The following is a 17940-nucleotide window of genomic DNA, read 5'->3' as shown; positions in this document are numbered from 1 at the left end:
GGAATCCATTTTTTCTGTAATGCACTGTGTCAGGGCCCAAGAGAGAATCGGGATCTGTGGTTTGGCTACTCCAGAGACTTACATGGCTTGGGCTCTCCAGGCACGCTTCGAGTTCCAGGAATAGCCTGACCCTCGGCGTCCACGCAGTAGCACTCTGAGTTGAAGCACTGGACGGGTAGGAAATGCCCCTCGCTGCTACAAGAAGGGACAAACAGGCTGGCCCCAGCGGGCAGGCTGCCCGAGAGGATTCGCATGAGAGCCCTTTGCTTCTCACACTCTGTGGGGCACCTGGGCCGTGCACCCCTAACCCTGGAGCCAGCAAGTTCTTTGCCCCGGGAATCCACACACCAGCACTCCCCGGCAAAGCACTGGACATCCTCGTAGCTTCCTTCTGCCGAGCACCGTGGGACGAAAAGACTGCCAGGCGTCTGCTCACAGCCCTGGGAGCTGAGCACAATTTCCATCACGTCACCCAGATCCCTCGCTATGTCTTCTGGCACCGAAAGAGCCTGCTGCAGGAAGAGAAGGAATTCTGGAAGCTCCAGGAGAGAGGAAAGGAATGTCAGGGCATTTTGGTTCTCTTGCAAGTTGATCTCAAAGCCAAAGCTGCCCACAATCGGCCTATTCGTAGCAGCTCCCTTCTTAGAGGCTTCAGGGGGTTCTGTGGCAGGATCTGCATCAAATCCCAAGGAGAGGGGCTTGGATAGATTGGTCCCTCCATTCCGGAAGCCTGGGAGACCAAACTGCTGGAAAAATTGACTGAAGTTAAATGTGCCTTTTGTGCCAAGGGCTCCAGACAGGTTGAACTGGCCAACATTCACCAAAAATTTCCCTCCAAAGAGGTTTTGCTGGAGGCGCTTTGGGTCGGTGGTAAACTGAAGGGCAAGACGAGCCAGCTCTCGGGAAGGAAAAATCGCTCCAATGGCTTCTCTGAGGAGAGTTTCTGAGGCAGAAAACTGTTGGTCCTGCCCTTCTACCATTGGGTGGAGAATCCCAGAGTCCACAAAGAGCTCCTTGATCAGGGGTGGGCAGGATGTGACAAATCTGGCTACTCTCGGAGACACCTGTCTTCCCTCAGGAGCCAAGAACAACCTGTGCTGGCTGAAGTAGCCTGAGGGCCCGAAGTGTAGTCTAGACAGGGCCTGCCTCCTCTCTGAGGCACAGAATTGGTCTTCAGCTGCACAAGACAGAGCAAACAGGAGAAATGGTGTTAACGTCAACAAGTAATCCTGAGACAACCCCAGAGATCCTTCTGGTAGTAAGATGTCCAAAATATCAGTGAAGAACATCGACATTTTTATCTCTGCCTTCTCTCTCTTCTTATCTCTTTATTTTTCTCTATGCCCCCCACCCCCAGCAGGATCTGTGGTGGCCATTTGGGGGAGGGAGTGTTCCAGTTGACCTGACTCCCTCTCCTACCTTTCACTGGAGGGTGACCCCTTTCTAAGGCAAGGCTCATGGGCACCAGCCCCCTTTCTGAAAACCTGATCACACACAGGCACCAAAAGTCCTCCCTGTCTCCTCAGCCCAGGATTCCTATCCACCCACAACTTCAGCACGTGACGTCATTTGCAAGTAAGGTCTTTGCAGATGTAATTAGTTGAAATGAGGTCACACTGGATTCGGGTGAGCCCTAAATCCAATGATGGAGGTCCTCCTAAGGCCATGTGAAGACCCAGACACACAGGGAAAAGGGTCATGTGAAGATGGGGGCAGAATGTGGCTACAAGCCCAAGAAGGCCAAGGATTGCTCCAGCCGCCGGAAGCTGGACAGGCCAAGGATGGACTCCTCCCTAAAGCCGTCAGAGGGAGCTCAGCCCTGCTAACACCTCGACTGCACATTCCTGGCCTCCGGATTGGGAGGAAATAAATTTCTGTTGTTTTAAGCCACCCAGTTTGTGGTAATCTGTTATGGCAGCCCTAGGAAACTAGTACACCAACAAATGCCTATTTGTTTTTAATGAAATGTTTGGGGTTTTTTTCCCCCCAGCATTCTCTTGTTGGAATTTTTAATGGACTTTAATGCTTCATTATATGCTCTTCGTGTGGCTGCCTAATCCCTCCTTGTGGGCAGGCTTGTCTAGGCTAACTAGTTTATAGTCTCTTGGAGCAAGAGAACCATACTTTAAATGCTATTAGTATTTCCTATAATAAAAAAATATTTTCCTATGTTGTAATATATAATATATTACAGGATATAGGGTATTTCCTATAATATAATACAATAATGCCCAATGCAGCAAACACACTTAGCACATTTTTCTAAGCTTCCTGACCTTTCCCTGAAGTTATTAATTAAACAGTGATCAGCTCAGTCAACTCCATGCATGGTCAGGTCATGCTATCTGAATATTCTAGGTTGACTGCAATCACTTTAAGAAAAAAGACTTCAAATTCCAATTCCAAGCGTCTCCATCACACAGGTGGAAGCAAGTAAGCTCCATGTTTCTCCATCAAACCGTAAATCTGAGAGGTCCTTTTCAGCTACCCACCCACCCACTCCCAACTTTTTAAAAATAATTCTTTCCCTTCGGTTCACACGGATGCCAAAAAGGAAGTCAGCCAATTTCCCTCTGTAACCAGGCAACAGAGAAAGAACTGGAACATGTGGTCAGAGAGAGAAAACAGACTGGCAACATCCGAACCCCTAACACATCCCTCTACCAGGCCATGGCTGCCTTGAATGGAAGGTATTACAGGAAGGTAGGGAAGAAATAAATTTCACTGCTTTGCTTATTCTCTTTCCAAATTAAGGGCATATCCCTTCCATTCGTTTGTTATGTAGTGTCACCAAGGCAAAAACAGTCGGACGTTGATTCCACGTGGCATCTGTTTGCATGGAAATAGGACGGATGCCCCAGAGAGGAGAGTGTAAAAATATATGATCGCTGCATTTGATAGCATTCTGGTTTTAATTTGGAAACCACAGTTCTCCATTTCCACCGGCAAAGTGGAGGGCACAAAATTCTCTCGGTTTTAAGAGAATGACAGCGCGATCATAAATGCCTTCAAGGCAGAGCTTCAAAATGCTCTTCTGCGTTCTCACGCTTGGCAGATAGAGTACCAGCAAACACCGTACACAACGCTCAGAATGTGAAGTTGGAGACATCAATGAACATGAGCACTGATCTCTTTTGAGGCTATAAAAAGACTTGCCTGCCTCCTTTTTTCACTGTTTGCGATCCTGTGGAATCCGTCCAGCTTCTGGATTCCTCCCTCGCCGTCACCCCTAACTTCCTTTGGGATCTTACAGGTAAGATGCAATAGAATCTTACTGGAGTGTCCTGCGACACTTCTCACGTCCACACCCCTCTCCCCAGACCGCCACTTCTTTCGTGTTGGTCCCTGTGCTGGGTTGATTATGTCTTCTCAAAATTCACATCCTTCTTGGAACCTCAGAATGTGACCTTATTTAGAAATAGGGTCATTGTCGACGCAGATAGTTAAGACGAGGTCATACTAGGGTCGAGTGGGCTCTTAACTTTATATTACCGGCGTCCTTACGAGAAGAGAGGAAGAGACACAGAAGCAGACACAGAGGGAAGGCAGCCAGCAGATGACGAAGCAGGGTTGGAGGCCACGTTGCCACAAACCAAGGAATGCCAGAGACTGTCGGCAACTATCACAAGCCAGGAAAAAGGCGAGGAAGAGTCTCCCCGGAAGCCTTCAGAGGGAGCACGGAGCTGACACTTTGACTTTGGACTTCTGGGCTGCAGAACTGTGAGAGAATACACTTCTGTTGTTCTAAGTCCCTGAATTTGTGGACATTTGTTGCAGTGACCCAGGAAAGTAATATAGTCCCCTCCTCGTCCTTCAGGACCTTGCAATGACCTTCACACTGGCTTCATGGCCTGCAGTCGAATCCTGCTAACCTCTCCTTGAAGCAGGATGCTTGGGTGGTCTTTCTTATACACAAAACCCATCACAGAACTCTCCAGGTTCAAACCCCTCAACGTCTTCACCTGACCTCCAGGATGAAGTGCCCCAGCCTTTGCTTTGGTAGGAAAGACCGCTCTGTCTCAGCCCGACCATACCCCCAGGCTTAAAGTGCAGAGCCCCACCCTGCTCAGACGCCAACAATTTGTTTCTATGGCCTCCGTCCAGATTCAGTGACCAGTAGCATGTCAACGCCTATTATTTATGTCCTTACAATTTGACTGTCCCGCTCTACAGACAGAGAACGCCTCTCCTTATTTTCCTCCTTCAGGAACCATCTTTACTGGAGAAGACTCTAATCAAGCCTGACCTCTTCCATGACGCCTTCCTGAACGTCTCCTCTTCACACACTGTGCAAGATAGAAGTGACCCTACCCTGCTTGGCGCTGCTTTAGTTACTGGGACCCACTTCTCTCGTGCCGCAAGTAAACATAATTCCCTTGTGTTTCTTCACCTAGGAGGCCCCCAGTATTCTCTGAGCTCACCGAGGAAGCACCTATGTCTAACACAGAAGGAGGAAGATGTTGGAAGTTAATGACGATAAATGGGTTTTCCATCACGTTCCTCGAAGGGCCTCGGGGATGCACTCAGGAGGCCGTGGAACGAACGGGTTGTGGAGCGCTTGGTCTGGACAAACAGGCAAAGTCACATGACCGGACGAGAACAAAAGAGAAGGCCCCAGAGAGGCAACCCACCACAGGACGGTCGTTCGCCTTGCCGCTGTGTTCCATGGATCTCCTTCCCTTGGGCGTCCGCACACCAGCACGGCCCTCCCCGCTGGCACTGCACCGCCTGGTAGCCCCCGTTGCGGCGGCAGCTCGGAATGTAGGGGTGACCAAAGCTGCTCGCTGTGAACCGCTCCACTTCACATTTTGTGGGGCCTAGGGGAGAGGCGGGAGGGAAAGGGGAGGACAGCGTGGAAGCAAGGCTCCCGCGTGGACAGCACGCGTTCTCTTTGCTTTGACAGCGTCGTAAACCCTCACGCCCGCTTCGGGGGGACAGCCATGGTGGCTGCGGCGACGCTAAAACCCAAGTGGTCTCCTCCAAGCAGAGACGCGCACGTGTCGTCGACTCGGTACTTACATCGGAATCGGCCAGAGACGACGAGCTGAACGGCTAGGAACCGTCTCTGCAATATCCGCACCAGGGTGCTTTCGGCGAACGTGGAAGCGAGGTCCAGGCCGGCAAAGATGGTGTCGTAAATTTCGTCAAGTAACAGCTCCAAACCTGAGTGAGGACAGAAGCGTGTCGAGGGCCGGGTGCATTTGGAAGGGAAGTTCTGACCTGGCCAATCAAACAGACATTAGGGGGCTGGCGCCTAGGCGGGCATCACTATGCATCAGGTCTGATCAAGATTTTAATGGTTTCGGGGGCGCCTGGATGGCTCAGTCGGTGAAGTGTCTGACTCTTGATTTTGGCTCAGGTCATGATTTCAGGGTCGTGACATCGAGCCCCACGTTGGGCTCTGTGCTCAGCAGGGAGTCTGCTGCAGATTCTCTCTACCTCCCCCCACCCTCTCAATGGATTAAATCTTAAAAAAAAAAAAAAGAAAGAAAGAAAAAATATTTTAATGGTTTCCAAAGTCAGGGCTGCCATGTGCAGTTGTGCAGGTTGTTCACAGCACAAAGGAGCACTGCTCACGAGAGCAGATTAAAACGCATCCTGTGTTCAATTCTCCAGGCTCAGAGCTGCATCTGCCCCAGAGCGGGACGCCTCTTTCCAGTGCGCACAAAGGCTCCATATGTACCAGCAGCTGCGTGCAAAGCACCATAGCTGAACATTTGCAAACTGTGGTCTCTTCAATACCCCAGGCAGCCTAGCAAAGGAGCAGGCAGACACTGCTCTTTCTGCTTGGCAGGCAATGATACTTAGGCTTTCGGGTTTGGGGAATGCCTCTCTCTCCCCCTTCACTTATCTGAGGTGCACTTACCTGTCTCAGCCAGCTCCCGCCCTTGACTGTCCGCACAGTGACAATACCCAGACACCTCGGGGAACTTTTTCCGGAAGGCACTGAAGGTCACGAAGGCATCTGGAAACCTAAGACACAATGAGATTTATGGTCACTGTTTCCTAAAGCACGAGGCTTCACAAGCTCTTCTTGCAGAAATAAGTAAATGTGGCCTCATCCCATCTGGAGAGAAGGAATGTCTGCTTTTTTTTCCTCTTTTTTTTAATCTCATGCCATGTGCTCCATGTTTCTTGCAGTAAATGCATTTCTTTCCTAAGCTGGTTTTACCTGGCCAGAGCCGGGCTGGACGAGGGACAGTGAAACTGTGCTCAGCTGTCACCTACTAATTAGTCGTCTCCCTCCCTCGTGGCACTTCACCAGTTCCTACCCAAGTGTGTGCCTCCTAGGATCAGGTGGAAAACAGGTGACGAACCTCACATTACTGGAGTACAACTTTACTAGACTATAACTCCAGGGACTGAAGGCCAAGTCTGCTTGACAAACATATGGTTCATTGTAGATGATCTCATGTGGGGAGATCAAAGGACTGCAGAGCCCTTGACAACTTTTCCAGAACTTGAAAAGAAGCCAGATTCCACCATAGGAAATTCTTAAGGACATTTCACAGTTCCATAGTTGAAAACACACGAAATCAACATGACACCACTAGAAGGGCTACACATCCCGTCCCACAAGGGCAGAGAAAGGGTGCCCAAGCCATGTCCGACCTGGCAACTCCTTCGGGAGCTAATCGGCTGGGTTCCGGATCCTGGAAGTAAGATGAAGCTAGGTGATGTGAAACTGTACCGAAGAGTTCTCCCCATGCGCAAGGATTTAGCAACCAGAGAGGAATGTTTCATCTTTAGGCAACATCGAGAGATTTGTTTTTATGCCCTAGAGGGCTAGTGCCTGAGAACCAAGCATAATGTGTTTCTACCTATGTCTGGAAAGATATCCCCAAACAAGTTAGCAGAAGCAGCAGCTCTCTGCACAAAGAGACCCACCGCTGCACCATCTACCCCGCAAAACATTGAAAACAACCTTAGTGTCCAACAATAGGAAAATTAAGAAGTAAATGATAGCAAATTTCCTACACGGATGCATGCATAACATTAGATAACAAGGGTAGACTACAACACGGCCTGTGTAGACACTGCAATGAGCACAGTGCAAACGAACCACCATCAGAAGGCCACAGATAACACAGGAGCTGCTCAGAGCCTGAACGGGGGCTGCAACAAGTATTAGCTAATTTGCATGGGAATGAATACGCAACACAAAGCCTACAAAAGCACTACACCATTATGGATTTTTTCCCATATTGTTGGTCTTTTATTGTGTACCTGTGAGTTAAATCGAAAGGAGTGTAACAGTGAGTTATGCCTAACAGAAACCAAAAAATCACTTTGCCCAGTTGCCATGGATTGGAGAGTATATAATAAAAATTCATGAATTGAAACCTGGGATAATTCAATTCTAAAAGCACTAATCCTGGCGTAATAATCACTTGCATTACTTGAGCACTACCCTGTAAGAGACAACGTGTCAAACGTTTGATACACGTTGACCTATTTAACACACTTACACTCCTAAAAGGCAGGTGGTATGTTCTCGTACCCATTTTAGAGGTGAAGAAGGTATGTCGGCCATCAATCTTGAAACAGCAGTGGGAGACAGAGTTTAAACCCAGGTCTTACCCACCACGTGCTGCCTACGTCTGCCAGTGGTGTTATTCCGTGTATGCTGGCTGCACCTGGTTCCTGTCCCACATTCTGAAAGGCACGTGACTCTGTTTTGTTCGGAGACTCTCCTCTGCTTTTTCCCGGGTATCTAACAGATGTGGAAGACACGTGCGCCAAAGAACGCATGGATGGGGCACCTGGCTGACCCCAGGCCCTGAAACCCATTCGAGCACGACGCACAGAAAGTTTCAATCACTCTAGACCCATGTGCTGCTGATTCGACCCAAAGGCCCACTTCAGGGTCATGTCCCAGGACCCGGGCAAGCAGCAGGACTTTGGAATCATCTTCCTCCCACCACGTCAGGGTCAGAGTCCTCTCTGGGTTTACGGTCTTAATAGCTACCCAGTACCTGGGCCTCCATGTGCTTTTTGCATGGACCTCACTCCCGATATCCCTCCTCCTTGCATACGGGAGATCACGGTGGCTTCAGCTGGAAGGGGGTCCTCCCGACCCCCCAGGAAGACGACCTGAAGGCAGCTACTGCCACCTGGACTCTCGAGGGCTGTCCTCTGCTGGCCTCGGGGGCAGACCCCCTGCGCTGACAGTGCTGTGTGCACGGAAAAGAGCTCGGGTCTGGAGCCAGACGTGTCAGAGCTCCGGCCCTGGCCTAGCCACACGGGGTCCTTGCTGATCATTACTACTCCAGAAAATAACAGAGGGCGTGCTCTGGACGATCAGACACTGCACCAAGCACCCTCTAATCTCACTGAATCCTCACAACAACCCTTCAAAAGCTGCATTTCACCTGAGAACCCTGGGATTCAGAGTGGTGAGCTCGCCCAGCCCAGACCCGGGGCCAGGCATCCTGAGTCCGTCGCACCTGGTCGCTCTTCAGCAGCAGCTGGTGGGATGGGGGGCTGCCTCGGAGACAGAGCCTGTTCCTCAGAGCACCCCACCATCAATAAGAAGTTCAAACTCTGAACTTCCTCGATTTCCTTTGTTTCCCAAGTCAGATTTGATACAATCTGGTTTTGGTAGCTGATTTCTGGAACGGTATCACCACTCTGAATTCTAGAATCTTCCTCCAGCATAGCCATGGGCACTGGGATGGCTTAGTCACTGCTTCTCTACTGTCATCAGTGCTTTCCTGTAGGCCAGGGTGGGACGGCCTCTGCCATGCTTCCAACCTCATGCTTATTAGATCCCCACCCTTCTCTGCCCCCCAACAAAAGTCCAACTACTGACACTGAACCTCAGGTCCAGAGGAAAGAGGGGGAAGGCTCCATCCTAATACTTGGGCCAGCCAGGTTTGGAACCTGGTGCACAGCCAAAGAATGCTCCCGGAGGAAGTGAGTCTGGAGTGGGATTCTGAAACTAAGAACAAGGATTTGGCAAGGAGAGAATGGAGAACGTGTCTAGAAGGATCATCAGCATGTCCCCAAGTTCAAAAGCAGGGGTGGAGGACAAGAGTGTGGGCAAAAGAAACTGAGAGGCTGGTCATCACTGGGGGAAGCACAAGTCTGGTGGAGAATGTCGGGACGCAAGCATCTCTACCATGAACACACTGTTCCTGAAAGCTCCATGCCCACTCTCCTTCTAGACAAGGGTCTTAGGAAACAGACTGGCTTGCTAGCAGCAGGGCATAGTCAAGTCATAGAGGACCCTATGGCAAAGGGCATCGTCCCTTTTATGAAGATCGGAGGAACAAAGATTTTTCCATCTTCAATAGAAGAAAAATTGTGTTTTTCTGAAAAACAGGTTTACTTTTATCTGGTGGAAACCAAAACTGAGAGTGTTTTCTCTTCCTCTGGTTATAAGGTGCTCGGAGACAAATATGCAACCCTTTCACTTGTGATATGGAAGGAATGGGTTAAATAGATGATGCGGATTAAGGAGTGCTCTGTTATGATGAGCACTGGGTGTTTTATGTAAGTACTGAATCGTGAAATTATACACCTGACACTACTACTCCACTGTATGTTAAATAACTGGAATTTAAATAAAACCTTTTTAAAAGAAAAAAAAAGAAAACTTCATAGAATGAGTGGTACGTAGCCACCTTTGCCTTGTGTTATTCTTATTTTCTACCCTTATTTTGCCTCCCCTGTGATCTCCTCTATTTCCCATTTCTATCCTGTTCGGGGTGTGTCAGAAGAAAGGAGGAAGAGAAAATCAGCACAAAACCTTAAAAATAAAAAATGATGTATTTCATCTAGTGGAAACAACGTATTTCCCTTCGGTCGAATTAAAGCCAAACCTCAGGAGGATCGTAAGAACGTTCTCAAGAAAGAAAATCATAGTGCAGGGGAAAGGTGGCAGTCCTGAGTTGATGCTCAGCTTAGGGCCAACCCAGAGTCAGAGAAATCACAGCTCAGGCTCAGTTGGAACATGAAACGTCAGACCCCACCAGGCACGTGGTCCTGGTCGCGTGCAGAACAGCATCCGTGCCCTGGGCTCAGGCAGCGGACACCGCTACTCAGTCAGATTCTCCACTCTACCCACAGACTGTCCCTCCAGAAATCTAACCATCAATTAATAAATTAGCAATCTAGGTGCCAGAAGCGCGCTCCTTCAAATAGGAGCCGTGACCTGGCATGGATGTCTCCCATGAGGGTAAGCGACGATCAGTCTACGAAGATTTCTCCCCATGTTCTGTAATGATGTCTCTTTGCCACACATTAAGATGCATCTGATCCTTCTCATGGGGTTATCTGATTGGCATGGGTGGCCAAGGATCTGCAGGAAGACCGGTTGCTAAGGAAGTCTGAGGTTGCTTAGTCACTAAGGACAAGAGCTGATAAACCAATTAACTGACTTTTAGCTTGGACCACTAAGGCCTGGCAATGGCATCAGCTCTTCAAACCTTGACCTACAGTCTGCTTGGCCAGAATGCGTTCTCCAGTGAGTGGTGGGTGAAGGCAGTGGGGAAGCGGGGTAGAGTCAGAAAAACCAGCAACGCTTACTCCACACCACGACATGGTTTTCAAAGTCACCAGCCAAACAGGTGTCCTCAGCCATGGCCTTCAGGAGGCCAAAGGACCTGCTTCAAATGGGCAAACACTACGGCCACGTTCAAGGGCAAATCGTCACCGAGCACATGAAGAACCCACAGCAGGCTGGCCGATGAGCTCGCCGTAGGCTTCCGGCCTCCCCTACCGGCCACGTGCAAATAAGTCAGCTGCATCATCATCTCCACTTAAATGTCCCAAAGAAAGCCTCTCAGATTCAGTATTGCAAAATCAAACTTGTGACTTTCCTTTTCCAAACTCATCCCGTCCCATGCGCCCAGAAACCAGACCTGGGTGTCGCTCTTCCTCTCCATCACCCTCCACCTTCACCAATGTTTCTCAGCAATGTTTCTCCAGCCCTCCCGTCTCCTCACTGTGCTCTCCATCATGAGCTCTCGGTCTGCGCCAACATGGCCTCTCACCTGGACCTGTGCAGCAGCCTCCAGACCCACAGAGCTGCCTCCCCGCACCCCTTCTGCTCTTCCCTGGCCAGTCCATTCTTTCCTAAATTCAGAATATACCCAATCTCCCCCCACGGGCTCAAAATTCTTGACGCAATCTTGGGGACACACTAATCCTAAAAAATTACCCCTTGCTTATCTGAAATTCAAATGTAACTGGCCATCCTGTATTTTATCTGCAACCTTAGGGAGGGAATTTAGACTCTCTACGTGGCCTCTGTGGCTCCTACCACCATGCCCTGTGGAGCAGCTGGGCCTGGCACCGCCCGGGTCGGCTTATCAAGAAACCCCTGAATACGGCTGGGCTTCCAGTAACCAACCACCCAACCCTTCCCATGACCTTTCTAAATCGGAACTCCCCCCTGAGACATGCTTGCTAACATAAAGGAAAGGATCCCGTTTCAGGAGTAAATTTTGTTGTTTGTCTCTCTTAAACAATGGATGCTTAGTCTTGAACTTTTGTATTTAACTTGACTGCCCTCTCGTGGAAGGAGCTGGGAACTGCGCCTCAAGCTAGCGCCCGCAAAGACGCTCTTGAATGCACTGGTGGTAAGCGTAGACTGCACGCCTGCTGTGCACAAGGCTCTATGCTGGGTGCTGCAGGGAAAGAGAGCTGAATCGAGGGTGTGTGGGATAGTAAGCGGAGCCAAACAGCTCCAGCGCCCACTGACTGTGCTTCCCAGGGTGAGCTCCTTAGGCCCTGTGTTTCAGATTCCTCATCTGTCTGCGGGAGAACATAATTATTTCTGTAAGTAGTAAAGGAGGCAGAAGGATGTCAAATTGTCTGCATAGAGTAAGGACTCAGTTGAACTTGAACTGAGCGCACACTGGTTTGCACCAAGGAATATCAGTAAATCGGGCTTTTGGGAAATTCTTATGTGCACACAGGCAGGCCATTCTCTATGCCTGGGAGGGAAAAAAAAACTTAATTTACATTTGTTGCAGCTCGGTGATACAGGAGGAATCCCTACAGATGCATAATAATTTGCATTTGTCTCAGTGGTTTCATAGACGAGGCCTCATCAGATCCTCACCAGGACCTAGTGGGCAGGGAGCTGTCTCCATATTTCAGATGGGGAAACTGAGGCACAGGGACACAGAGAGGGTAAATGAACAGGTCACATTGCCAAGCAGTGGCCAAGTTCGAATGACGGTCACAGAGGCAAATGCTATGGGGCCAGGCAGGTAACATGGACGGAAGGAGAAGGCAAAGGGACACAGAGGGACACAGAGCGCTGGACTGCTGGACCGTGTGTGATCAGTCTAAAAAGAACAGTTCAAGGCCAGCTTCCTGGTGCCATGGGGGAATTCAGAGTTCAGAATTTTGTGTATTAAATTAAACATAAGAAATTGCTGATGTTCAACTCTTTTTACCTACACAAACAGAAATTTCATGGAGTTAACTCGAAATGCTTGCATTTTAAAAATATATATAGCTCAAGTAAGGCTTGTCTATGGAACCGCTCCTATGGCCCATGATCCTGCGACCCCTCCCGGCACAGCCCATGGGAATTCTCTCTCGGAGAGGGAAAGAAACGGGTGGCTTTGGAAGGCAGCCACACCGAGGCTCAGGTTCTCCCAGAGAATTCCCATCAGTATTCACAGACTAATACTCTTACTGATTTCGCTCAGGGCGTTTCAATCATGTCTGAAGTCTGTGCTGGCCCTTGACAACGATGAAGTGCCCAGCTTGAATAACCAGAGCAATCTGATTATTTGGGCCAAGATCTACCATGCATTTCCCTTTGTACGGTTGTTACTTCAGTCTTTACGCTTATTTATAGGTGCATACATACACGCAATTTACAAAAACGCATAAATATGGTCAGGCCCATGCTTGCAAGAGTGCCATCTTTTCTCCTTCTCCGCTGCTTCCCTTCTCCCTACCCCTGCTTCTCCACAGCAACGTGACCCTGCCGATGGCCGTGATCGCCACCCCGTGTACACTCATGCATCCGATCCCCTGTGCTCACCTCGTCCGGCACAGACACAAGCAGAACTGCATCACTGTCCACGCACGTAAAAGGATGTGTGCTCACTTGTTTTGTACAAAGTAAACCATACAAGTGCTTTGTATCTTGTATCAAATTATAACATATGCTGCAGCTCCCTCTCCAAATCCACCGGTAGAGCTCCAGTGCACTTCTGTTTAACGGCTGCATAACTATTTACGGTGGCGGCCCGTTTATCCAGCCATCCACCTTGGGTTTCTCAGTCACTTTGTTCTCCATTTTCTGCTACAGTGAGAAGCAATGCCGTAGACATCCTAATACGTGTGTCTTCGCTTTCTGGTCTTTTTATTTCTGTGGCCCGCCTGGCCCTTGGGTGGGGTTCACGTATTTTTAATTCGGATGGCTGTTGCCAGCTTGTTTTGTTAAAAATGCTGTTATCCTTCAGATGTCCAGCAGCTTATGAGAGTGAGGCCTCTCTCGACTCCCACCAGCCTGTGCCTCCGACACCCCAAAGCCCCCAGCCCCAGTGTGAGGATGAGCTTTGGCGGGGGGGTAGCAAGAGATGGCCCAGCATTGCGCATACCCCAGAGGCCAGCTCCCCTTACCTGTTGTAGCTCTGAACCAGGTCAAAAATCATCATGTCTGTGGTGTTGACAAACTTGCACTGGACAGGCAGGAAGCCCCCATCTGGAGAACACTGGGGAGGTGACTTGTCTCCCACCCCGTGGAGGAGACGGCGGTTTCTTATCTCACAGCTCCTGGGACCTGAGCATTTCCAAGGAAAAATCTTCAATGCTTAGGTACGAGTAGGGGCGTGCACTTCTGCAGTCCGGAGGGGGACGTGCCTCCAAGACATATGACCTAGACCACACAGAGACCGAGTCCTGTGCGGGGGACTTGCCAGTGCTCGCTGACCTCCATGCCTATGCTTCTAACCACCAGCCAGCAAATCCCGATCGTGCAGCACGTGGCAGCTTTAGAAGTGATAAAACCTTCCTAAAATGCTCTCATTTTCTGTACTGAGGGCCAGGCCCTCTTCCTTTGGTCAGGGAGACCTGAGAAGGTCTCGGTTACATGTGGGAAGCTGCGCACACTGGGGGACATGCGGGCCGCCGGGGCTCCAGAGACTTACACCGTGTCGGCCTCCCTCGCTGGCGTGTCCCGTACACCTCCATCCCTTCTGTGTCCACACACCAGCACTGCTCCCGCCCCAGGTCACACTGCACGGGCGCGTAATCCCCCGAATCCTGACACTGGGGGAGGTAGGCTGTGGCCGTGCCGTTAAGGTAGCCGCTCAGCAAGATCCGCTGCTTCTGCAGTTGGCAGAAAGATGGACCTAAGGGTGCAAAGAGCAGTGTCAGAGCGGGCTGCGGGGAGAGCGCCGGGCTCCCTCCCTGGAGATTGGGTATGTCCTTCCCACCCCCGGGGGAGAGGGAAGGACAGGCCCACAACCCAGGGATCCTCAGAGCTGGCGGAGAGCTCAGGGCCAGCGCTCCTACTGGCTTTATCCCAGGGAAGGGCCGACTCCAAGTGCCCATCGGTGCACCGGACCCCCCACAGTCCCGGCGCTGCAGAGCTTGTCGAACCGCATTCCCGTGCCCCTGCCCACACCCTCCCTGCGGAACCCTCCCTGCACCACTCTGGGCCTCCCTCCTTATCCGTAGGGTTGGAACACAACCGCCTTCCTCGGTCCGGTCCGTTAGATTAGTGACCTTGACAATCACTGCCCCTGCTGAATACCTACTGTGTGCCCAGGGTTCGATCTGTGCCTTAAATCCTGTGAGGCGGATCCTACGTTCGTGTAACAGATGAGGGTGTGGGACCGGGCTGGGGTCATTCAGCCAGAGCGCGCTGGGAGCCAGTCTGCTCCCCAGGCTAGCCAGGCTGGCCGCGAATGACCCTGTGCCCCAAACAGAGCTTTTCTCCTTAAAGGAGATCTTTGGCTCCAGGCTCAATATCACCATTTAAAGATGACCAACTTCCAGGGACCTTTGTTTTAGGCTTAGCTTTGACATGCTTTACAGGGGGCTGTGTTTCTTTGGCTACACATGATAATCATTATTTTTAACAGGGAAATTTTCACCTAAGTCTCAGCTTGTAGAAACATCTGAGGCGAGAAAGCACTAGATGTGTCCGCGGCCTAATTCTGCTTCCAGAGGCCTTGGATGTCCGGCCCTGGGGCCTCCTCAGTGCCAGGCTGGTAGCTGGCAAGCGGGCCAGCTCAGCACCTGTTTGCTGAACAAATGACTTGTTGGACCCACTGGATTTTCAGAGTCCTGCAGGAGGGAGGGCCTTGTGTGTGGAACTGTTATCCTAACTGGAAGAGGAATGTCCAGCAGCCCAGAGGGAGACCTGCCGGGTCACAGGGACCCTCCTTCCCTCCCACAAGGACCCGTTATTGCACTCACAGGCCGCGGGCCGAGCAGGCCGCCTGCTGCCGGGCACCTCCCTGCCGTCGGCATCCACGCACCAGCAGGAGCCCCCGTCATTCCGGCACTGGACGGTCCTACGGGCAGGAAAGACACACACACAGACAGCGTAACTGGGGCCCTGAGCTGCAACCCAGCTTAGTTTTCCTCTTCCTTTCCGGTCTTCTGAGTTTTAATTCATTTAAATTAGGGAGACATGGAGTGGAGAGGGGTGGGCGACCTAGCGCCAAAGCAGGACTTTTCCTATCTTGCTCATCCCCGAGACATCTCAGCCATCCACCCTCCAGCCATCCTGTCTACAAGTGGGTAAAGGCAGTGCCCTTGTTAAGTGGCCCAGGGGCGGGCAAAACATCAGTGATGTCCGGGCCGGCGGAGAGAGGAGCCCTGGGCGTGGGTTACACAGGGAGCCCCGTTCATGGGTTGCCCGCGGCAAGTGGTGGCTGCAATGAGGCCCGCAGAATGATCAGGTGTCCTCCTAGGGGCAGAAGGAGGTCCAAGGTGCTCTGGGTGAAGAGAAAAGCATAGGCAAGCCTCCTGAGGAGGACCGGGGGTGGGGGGGGCTTGGAACTGCAAGGGACGGGGAACGGCGACATAAATAAGGCTTCAAAGGCCAGCCGCCCCCCGCCTCCTGGGCTGCTCCAGATGTTCCAGAAGCCCAAATGCAGGGGCCAGACCACAGGGTCTCTGCACTCTCGGGAGTGTGTCGGGTGCTGCGGGGCGCATTAAGAGCGCATAGAAAACAAAGGTAGGCAGGGATGACTCACAGGGGTTTCCTGGAATGCAGTCCGTGGACGGGGTTCCCCTCATCCAACGTGACTACAATTGCACGGGAATGTCAAACTCCAGGCCCACACAAAGGAGCCCTATACGTTCTGCCGGGCAGTTATTTAGATTATCGCTCCGTTCTACACGGACAGTCCCGGATGCACATTCACGTTAGGGCAGCCAAACCCCCTTCCGGAAAGGAGCTCACTGTGGGGAGACAGAAGCGCCTGGCCCAGATCACAGGCCTCGGCAGGGCTGAGGTCCAGGCGGCTTGTACGTCCGTCCAGGCGGCTTGTACGTCCCCCCTACCTGACTTCTCAAGAGCACCCACGGGGGGGAGGTGGGGGCAGCACATCAATCCCCCACCCCTTTCATTAAAGCAATTACACTGCAAGATTTGGCAGGAAAAGAAGGGAAGTCCTCGGTCCTGGCTGGGATGAAGCAGGGCCTGGGGCGCTCTGGTCAGATTATCCAGTGTCCATCAGCCTGAGGAACAGACCCGAGAGGCGGGCACCCCCCAAGTGACAGTGGCCGCATGTCATGGGCACGGGCGGGGGAGAGTGAGGGCACCTCGCAGGGTCGGGGGGAGGGGATGAGATAAGATTGAAGTTTTCTTAGGGCCCCGGGAGTCCACGGGGCTGAGGAAGCCTTACTGGTAGCTGCCGTCTTCTGTGCACTGGGGAACGTGGTCTGCTCCCTTCAGAAAGGCCTCCTCCCTCTGCAGCTCGCAAGGACGCAGGGGCTGGGCATCCACCTGGTACTCTGGGGAGAGGGAAGCCGCTCATCAGGGAAGCGTACGCATGGGAGTCCGGTAGCAAAGACACAGACGCTCTCCTGGGTTGTATTTCTGGCATCATGATCAACAATCACATCCTAACTCACAATCTGACCATTATGCACGCGTTTCTAAGTATGCCATTGGCTCGTTTAACCCTCAGCCTCTCCTGGGAAGTGATGTCTGCATTTCACCCTTGTGTCACTAAGACCGCGACAGGCATGTGGTCAAGGTCACAACCACTGGCAAGAGCAGGATTCAAAGTCCAAACTCAGACCTCATGTTCCCCTGAGCCTCGGTGGGGTTAGGTCTGAACACCAGAAAGAAGGTGCTTTTGGGTTTATCAAACCATCCCTGGGGGCAGGACACCTTCTTGGCACAGGTCAGGAATGCAAACTAATTAGTAACTCTCACAAGTCATCATCTCCCTTGAGAAGGCATGTGACATGTAGGCACTTACTGGGAAGTCACAACCACGTCTGGAGGTGTCACTGGCTTACTTTTCCAATGAGAAAACTGAAGCTTAGACTTACCCAAAGTCACCAAAGCAAGAGGCTGAGCCTCTGTTCGAACTTATGTCTATTTGGGTGGATTTGGGGTTTTGCTACCTGTGGACTGGACTACTCTCCAAATGCCTCACATGGATGGCCTCAGCTAGCTAAGGGAATTAAAGAAAAAAAAATTGCCAGTGCAAAGATTCACTTAAAGGATGGGGTGGGGTGAGCTAAAATGACCTCAAGGCAATTCAGTCCACCTCTCTGAACCTCTGTCTCTTCATCTGAAAACCCTCCTCAGGACACTGTGAGGATTGAATGAGATCGCAAATGTTCCGAGGCACTGGGGCAGAGTCTGGCTGCCAGGAGCCTGAGAGCTCCTTCCAGACCCTCTGCTCCATGGCCTTGGGCTCATAACTCACCGAAGATGTTGGCCGACACCAAGCAGGCTGAGCCCAGCAGACTGAAGACCCACAAGGCCAGGCCCAT

General features: G+C 51.4%; 1 protein-coding gene across 1 annotated transcript in view; it reads right to left on the bottom strand.

Annotated features, from left to right (window-relative positions):
- TG (thyroglobulin) overlaps positions 1 to 17940 on the bottom strand; it is a 244300-nt gene extending 226360 nt beyond the window's left edge. The window contains exons 1-9 of the mRNA XM_026495381.4: positions 17874 to 17940; positions 16836 to 16944; positions 15397 to 15494; positions 14121 to 14324; positions 13594 to 13753; positions 5867 to 5973; positions 5020 to 5163; positions 4632 to 4817; positions 83 to 1177 (exon numbers count right to left, since the gene is read on the bottom strand). Of these exons, the coding sequence (XP_026351166.3) occupies positions 83 to 1177; positions 4632 to 4817; positions 5020 to 5163; positions 5867 to 5973; positions 13594 to 13753; positions 14121 to 14324; positions 15397 to 15494; positions 16836 to 16944; positions 17874 to 17940 (2170 nt within the window). The remainder of the gene's footprint in view (positions 1 to 82; positions 1178 to 4631; positions 4818 to 5019; positions 5164 to 5866; positions 5974 to 13593; positions 13754 to 14120; positions 14325 to 15396; positions 15495 to 16835; positions 16945 to 17873) is intronic.

This window comes from Ursus arctos, unplaced genomic scaffold (genome assembly GCF_023065955.2).
Source record: "Ursus arctos isolate Adak ecotype North America unplaced genomic scaffold, UrsArc2.0 scaffold_6, whole genome shotgun sequence".
Classification (NCBI taxonomy): Eukaryota; Metazoa; Chordata; class Mammalia; order Carnivora; family Ursidae; genus Ursus; species Ursus arctos.
The sequence above is the reverse complement of the archived record's forward strand: the minus strand, read 5'-3'. Positions and strand labels throughout refer to the sequence as shown.